Source organism: Tauraco erythrolophus, chromosome 29, assembly GCF_009769465.1.
Source record: "Tauraco erythrolophus isolate bTauEry1 chromosome 29, bTauEry1.pri, whole genome shotgun sequence".
NCBI classification, from domain to species: Eukaryota; Metazoa; Chordata; class Aves; order Musophagiformes; family Musophagidae; genus Tauraco; species Tauraco erythrolophus.
The window spans coordinates 394,348-401,678 of record NC_141493.1 but is presented as its reverse complement, the minus strand read 5'-3'; the positions used below and the strand labels follow the sequence as shown (position 1 = coordinate 401,678).

The 7,331-nt window shown below is 52.6% G+C and overlaps 1 protein-coding gene across 1 annotated transcript in view; it reads right to left on the bottom strand.

The window, feature by feature from the left end:
• Nucleotides 1-4,545: 4,545 nt before the first annotated feature.
• The window catches only part of ZMAT4 (zinc finger matrin-type 4), a 69,842-nt gene continuing 67,056 nt past the window's right edge, over nt 4,546-7,331 (bottom strand). The window contains exon 6 of the mRNA XM_086627981.1: nt 4,546-4,686. Within this exon, the coding sequence (XP_086484107.1) occupies nt 4,546-4,686 (141 nt within the window). The remainder of the gene's footprint in view (nt 4,687-7,331) is intronic.

The window sequence follows — 7,331 nt, the reverse complement described above, 5'->3', positions numbered from 1 at the left end:
AGGAGAGGCACATCTCTGCGGTGCCGCGGCGCCTGCACGGTGCACAGTGCGTCCGCGGCCGCGCCGGCAGCGCTCGGGGCAGCACACGGACCCCGCTGCCTCCGCGCCCCACACCGAGCAGTGCACCAGACTCTGTAAATATCAGTAATCCCTCTTCGGATTATCAGTAATCCCACTGCCTGCCTGCTGGTCATGGGTATAACTGTGCCTGAGACACGAGGCTGCTCCGCGCACCAACGTTTCCCGTGTTACCAGGGACGGTCCCTGCTGGGCAGACCCCCCCTCGCCCCACAGCTGGGGGGAAGGGGCTGCAGCTGTGCTTCCATGCAGGAATGGCTCCGTTTAATTAGTGCTTCTGGGCTACCCAGCACTGCAATAACTGCAAAATGTAAAGCAGTTGACAACAAAAGGGGTTTGCTGAGGTCTTTTGTTCTGTTAGTTCTCTCAACCATCCAAAAGGGCACTTGTTCTTTGTTTCAGTCGGGATGGAAGGTTTTACTCTCCCCCTCCTGCAAGTGCATGTTTTAGTGGGACCCATTGAATCTGTCTGTCTACTGAGTCTGTTTCCCTGCTAAGGACTGGCTGGTGATGGAGGAGCACTGCAAAAACGCTGATCCCTTTTTCCCCCCTTTCACTGCTCGAGGCATGTGATGAAAAAAGCATAAGATTTAGATTGATTTTTTTCTGTCCTAAAAACACACTCTGAAATGCTTTCGTTGTCAAAGCACTGCTCTCTGTGATAAGGCACATTTTTCCTCTATAGCAATTATTTTGAACACTGCTATTAGATTGACTGTGAAAACCCCATAGCATCACGTCAGGCACTAGTGATACTGAAACACCAGGTCCCTCCGCTGTGCCCGAGCCGCACCTCCCCGCTGCGGGTGCCACTTCAGCCCGGGTCCTGCTGAAGCCCGGACAGCAGCGAGACGGTGAGATTGTTTTTGAGAAAAACGACACCTGAAACGAGTCCCCTGCACAGACACTCGCTTGTGCTAAAGTTAAAAATAAAAACAACTCAGGTGCGTTACTCGCTTTGAAACTTGAGGTGAGAACTTCTCAGCTTCCCAGGAGCTGTTGGGAACGGGCATCTCACCCGGGCGCAGGGCGATGGCTCAGCGGGGCGCTGCGGCGAGGCAGGGAGAAGGTGCCGGGAAGCTCTGTCCCACTTCCCACCCGCTTTAGGGACTCACAGGACCCGACTGGGAGGAGCAGCGCTGGGAACGAGGGATCAGCAATTAAGCACATCCAAGGTGAGGGGCAGAGCGGCTCTGGCAGTGCCTGACACTGCTGCCGGGGTGCTAACGAGTCTCGTGCCAGGGCCGGGTGAGCACATCACTGCCAGGGCCAGGGGACTGTTGCTAAATTAATGTAAAAGGCAGGCATAAATTCTAATTCACTGCATCTTTGTCAACTGCACCGAGCAACACAGCTTCTCTCTGAATTCGATTACAGCTACATCACCACTGGAGATAATTGGGGGACGTGTCATTAGTCTTACATCAAGTACAGCGTGTATTTTTCTTTCAGTCATATTCACAAAGGAATAAATTAAGTTTACAGTGATACTCAACAACTGTTGTGAGAAGGTTAGAATTCAATTGAGCAAAGGAAAGAGAAGGGAAGACCACAAATAGGAAAAAGTGAGCTCTGTCAGACACCAGCACTGTCTGACCCTCTGTTTCTTGCTCTGCTTTAGATGATTTCCCCAATTCTGCTGCTGACCACAAAAGGGCTGATAGGAAGAAACAGGAGAAACACCTCCAGAAGAGCTCTTCTGCGGACGGGGCCGCATGACGGCACTCGAGGTGGCACCCTGTTGGTCCGGGACTGATTTGCCACAGCAACAAGTCCGTTGAGTAAACACCCCCGGCCATCTGAGCCAATCTGCAGGAACATGAGGACGCGCGGCCGCCCTCGGCACGCGTGGTGCAGACACAGGGGCAGCTGGCATGGGGGTGACAGGGCAGCGACCTGAAACCCAGCACTGCCGGGGCCGCAGGTGGGATTCCTCTGGATTTCAGTACCCTTTGCACACACCTGGTTTCCACAACTTACTACTAATTAAGCACAATTTGTAGGAGAAAACCTCTCCTATGGAGGAGATGCTGAAGGTTTTCAAGGTTTGTTCATTTGTTTGGGGGGATGTTCGTTTCCCTGGAAGATTGACAGACTCCTACGAACTATTTATATGAAACTGCTGAGTCTCTCTACATTTAATTACACTTGAGTGCATTAGCACAACCATGAATTTTTAAAAGCTATCAGTTTGATTCTGTTTGACTCCAAACCTGACAGTGTGAGTTGCTCTCCAGCACCTCCTTCCCTCCGAGCCCTTTTCCCAGCAGCTGCAGCTGAGGGAGCTCCCAGCCAGGGAGCCCCCCCGCAGCCCGGGCTCCAGCAAAGCTGCGTCACCAGCGGGATAGCACCGATTTCAGCCCACGGGCCCTGTAGGGGATTTGCTGTTTGCCCCCTGTAGGGGATTTGGTAACACATCTGCCCTGAGTCGGGACAGGAACGGCTGATCATGAGGGAAGAAATACATTAATGAGACTGAATCAGCTCAAAAATGAGCACCGGGTGCCCCATCAGCAGCACTTGCCTCCCCAGGCACTGGGCTCCATCCAGAACAGACTTTATTCAGGAATAAATGAATTTAGTTCCCAGGCATTGGCTCAGCACACAGGACAACAAACAACTCCTGCCCCCGGGACCCCTTTGGTCCCCAGCTGGGACCAGCATCGTGTGGCCGAGGCCGGCTCCGTCAGGCACACACAAGGCTGCACGGGAGGGCAGCGATCCCGGGCTGCCCCAGTATCCCGCACAGACAGACATATCCCCCTCCCCGCTAGCGCCACGCGGCCCCGCGGGGCAGGACGCGGAGAGGAGCGGAGCGGGGCCGAGGGATGGCACACGCGGATCCGCCGGAGCTCCCAGTGCACCTGATCTCTGCTCTTCTGAGCCACCGGCTGCCAGGAGGAGCTGAGCTGTTTTGGGAGCTTGGCCACGTTTGTGGGTACGGAGCTCACACAACTTGTACCTCGTTCCCTGCCGCTGGCAGGAGCCCAGGCTGTGCACAGCTCCTGCCTCACGCACGTTTTGGGACTCTCTGTCTTCCCCATATTTATTTCAGTCCATTTCCTACTCCAGTCTGCAGCCCTGCGATAAGGCATCACCCAGTCTTCACAGTCTGGATTTTATTGTCTCTGCTTTTCCTTGTGTACTTAATTAACACCTTTTCCAATGAGAATTTTTTTTTTGTCTGAGGGTTTTGGGGGCTTATTTTTTGAAACACTGTGCTAGCAGGTTAATTGTAGGGAGTATAAAGTCCAAATGCCAGCAGCAGAGCAAAAAGCTTCAGCACCTTTAGAGAGCCATGCCACAATCCGGGATGCAACGCTTTCCTGCGGCCGCTCACCTTCGCCGCGTACTCATCAACAAGTGGTTTCCAAAACAGTCACCATGGCAGGGACGGCGAGGATAAAAGCTGGGAATGAGACGACTGATCGTCAGCATGCCGCAGCCCGGCGCGACCCATCCCCAGGACCAGGCAGGTTCGCCACCGAGCAGCAGCAGAGCCCAGGGCGGGCACCGCCGCGCGCCCACCCCGCCTCGGTGCCAGGCTCCATGCCCGCGGGAGAAAGGCAGCACGTGCACATCCTGCTCCCACCCCGCACCGACGGAGCAGCTCCCACAGCTCCAGCAGCACATCACCAGAAAACACTCGTCTGCTGCCCGTGGCAAACCCAGGCCAAATCCAGGGCGGGAAGCCGGGCGCCAACCAGAGATCGACTGCCCTCGGCCAACCAGGGTGTGCTGAGACCGAGCCTGGGAAAGGATCTCCTTTCCCCATGGCACTTGTTATTCTGTGCCCATCACTTGGCTAATTAACCGCCTCCCCGGGCTCATCGCTAGCAGGAGGCTCCAGCACAAGGGACGCAGCCACAGCACCGCGGGCACGTGTAGCGCTCCGTGCTCCAGGAAGCCAAAGACCTGACGTTCGCACTTATTATCCACGTCTGCAGCAAGATGTCATGTCCTGGCGGAAGCAAACAGGGACTTAACCCAGTGATGCATTTGGAAATCATCTGGGTCTCATCAGGTTCTTCTTTCCCAGTTTATCTCTAGCTGCAGAGCTGCGCACATAATGAGCTGAGGCTGTTAAAACCTTCGGTGGCGATAACAGATTTTGATTATCTTTGGCATCTAGTACTTAGCGCTGTGAGGCCGACACTACTTATGTAAACACAGCAGCAAGAGGTTTGAAAAAGCAAGCGGTAAATTTCAGATTTTGGGACAGCAAAATTCAGTTCGGCCAAAAGGGATTGGAAGAGAAGTTTATAATCAAGATCTGCAGCACTCGGGAACGTTATTTGCATTTAATCTGGACAAGAAAGTATAACTGAATTTACTACAACAGTTCTCCTGGGATGCAGCTCAGAGACCAACGCTTTGTCTTTGCCTCTGCGCTGAACTCCACTGCTGCGGCAGAAGCACGGCTCATCGGGTGCATTGGCATTCCCAGATATCAAGGGACGAATCAGCCTATTCCCGGGAGCCATCGGCGGTGGGATGGATGGTCCATCTCAAGGACTGCTCCCGGTTCTGCTGCAGTTGGCACAAGCCCCCGTACACGGGGTATTCGGCGAGCACAACCGAGCGTTCGGAAGGCTGCACATGTGGCGGCTGCGGAGCAACCGGGGACGGGTGGGGGATTTCTCCAGCCCAACTCTGGAGACACAAGAGAAGTTCTTCATCCTTTTGGCACTGGCAGATTTATATTTTTAGGTTTGTGCTATGAACAATTGAGTACGTGGGCACGGCAGGAGCGCCCGGGCTGCGCAGGCGTCGGGGATGCTCCCAGGCAGTGCACACACCGCGGGGCAACCGCCCACCCACCCACCATCGCAAAGGTACGGTACATGGCATGGTGTAAAACTGAATTTAGAGCAGTGGCTCATTCAGCAATTTATATTCTGGTCAAGCCCTGTGCCAGTGCTGCTGGAGACACTTAATGAATGCGAGCGAACACAGTTCTGCCTGTGCAATTTGCTTCTCTCTGGCTCACATACCTATCATTTTCCTGTAGTTTGTTAACAATAAGTATTCACATAATTCATTTCTGTAAGGACAAAACAGAGTGTTATTAATGCTTTGTTTCCCTTCACGTATATGTCAGGCATTTATTGAATACAAACTTGAATAAGTAGGTGCCATCCAGAAATGTAAAGCAGTATTTCACAGTGAACAAAGCACAGGTGCTGGTATACCCGGAGTAATTTTGCAGAATTAAACCCCATCAATTGCACATAAATAATGAAGTACTCGGGCTACCAGTCCACAATTAGAAATGACTAATCCCCAGTTCCTACGCTGGGATGTATCTGCCACGTACAGACCCTTCCAACACAACGCTCTGGATTTGCTTTCTGCTAAAACTTGTGCTGATGCCACCATGCCCAGGCTGGGCCAGTGCCAGCACCTGGTGGGACCCCGGGCACAGGGACCGCTCCTCGGCAGCCCCGGGGCATGGCTGGGAAGGAGGATGCTGCTATCACCAGTGCTCGGGTTTTCGCACGCGGGGAGCGTGCACGTCTGCGGAGCCGGGGCCTGATCCTGCGGCGCTGCCGGCACGGCTAACACCGCCGCCTTCGAACGGCCCGTGCTCGTTCCTGCAGAACGGCCGTTTGCTCGTTGAGCCTTCCGAGTGCCCGGCCCTGCAAACACCCTCCTGCCACCTCGGCACCCACCCGCTGCTCCCGCGCGGAGGGCAGCTGCTGCGGAGCGGAGATGCTGCTCCCCCTCCTCGCTCCAAACCGCCGGCATCGCGCCCGCGAGAGAAAACACGAGTTACAACAGATCCGTGCACTCCTCTGAGCCGGGAGATTTTGATCTTTCTGGTATTAGACATAATAGGATAATACTCCAAAGATTTCTTTGCCTTCGACTGGCTTTTTTGGTTAAGATCTTTCTGTAACACTTCCCGACTTAAAACAGACACAAACCCTGCTGGCAAAGCCACGTGCTTCGTACGTAACGTGACAACCTCGCAGAGCACGACGCTCAAAGTGTTTGTTTTTAACAACCCCTTCTGTGTGCTTAGGGCAGCACAACAAACACTATGAATATATACATGAACAACAGACTGGTATCCCACAACGAGAAGTCATTTATTAGGAATGACAGGAGGAATTAATACATATCTTTCACATCGCTACTTTGCAGGATAAGCTGCAGGTCCCCGCGTAGACCTTTAGGTTTTCTTTCCAATCTTAAAGAAACAGGACCGCGGAAGAAAGTGTGCTTCCAACTTTAATGCATCTCTTCTGAGATAATCTCATTACCACACAAAAATGGAAACTGTACTGGGAAGCTACTCTGGTTTTCCTAGACTACTTTTTAAAACTTTTAGCTCTAAAGCAGTTTTCTTGGAAGGGTTTCAATACATGGTTGCCACGGTACTTTTTTCATACACCTTTTATTCGGAATTTACTTCTGTGTTTGCCCCACGGAGGACTAGAAAAATTCTGAAAGGTGACACACTTAACTGATAATGACAACACATGCAAATGCAATATATCAATTTCAATAAGTCATTAATTAAACGAAATGGCATGAGCTATAGCAGCAGGAGAGTCTGGCATTGGCAGGATGGACAGGCAAATTTTTCTGTTAACTGAAATTCTTCCCACAGCCTGGAGACAGGTGGCATTTTGGAAGTGTTATTTTTTAATCTACTCAAACGAATTATTTTAAATGCTGTGAACTTTAAGTAAAAAAGGACATTTAATAAACATCAGAAAAACTTGCAAAAAGAATCATATTCCAGGAAGACAAAACCATACACTGGTGATTAATAGCACCTCAACTTTTCAATAGATGCACCCAGAATGGCAATAGGGCAGCTGCTTCAGGCTGTGATCCCTTGTAGCTTGTTTTCTGCTGGTTGGGTGGCCAAGTCATGCTTTAAAAATGTGTTTAATCAGTCTGTAAATGGTGCAGTTTATTACCTACCTGCAAGTTTGCCTTCCGCCTGCACCACTGTTCCGCAGACTGCAGCAAAGCAGCCTGGGACCTCGGACACGGAGGGACGCAGCGTGTCTGGCAGCTCGCTCCATCACTGCCTGCCAGGGACCTTGGGCACGGAGGGACGCAGCCTGCCCGTGGGCTGCTGCTCCGTGCTGCCCCAGGGCTCAGGGGGAAGCGTGACCCACCCCAGAGAGCGTCCTCTGAGACCGCGCTGGAGACAGCCTGGGGAGCATCCCCGGCATGGCACTGTCACCCGGCTGTCGCTGCGCGGCTCTGAACAGTGAGATTCCATCTGTGCCCTG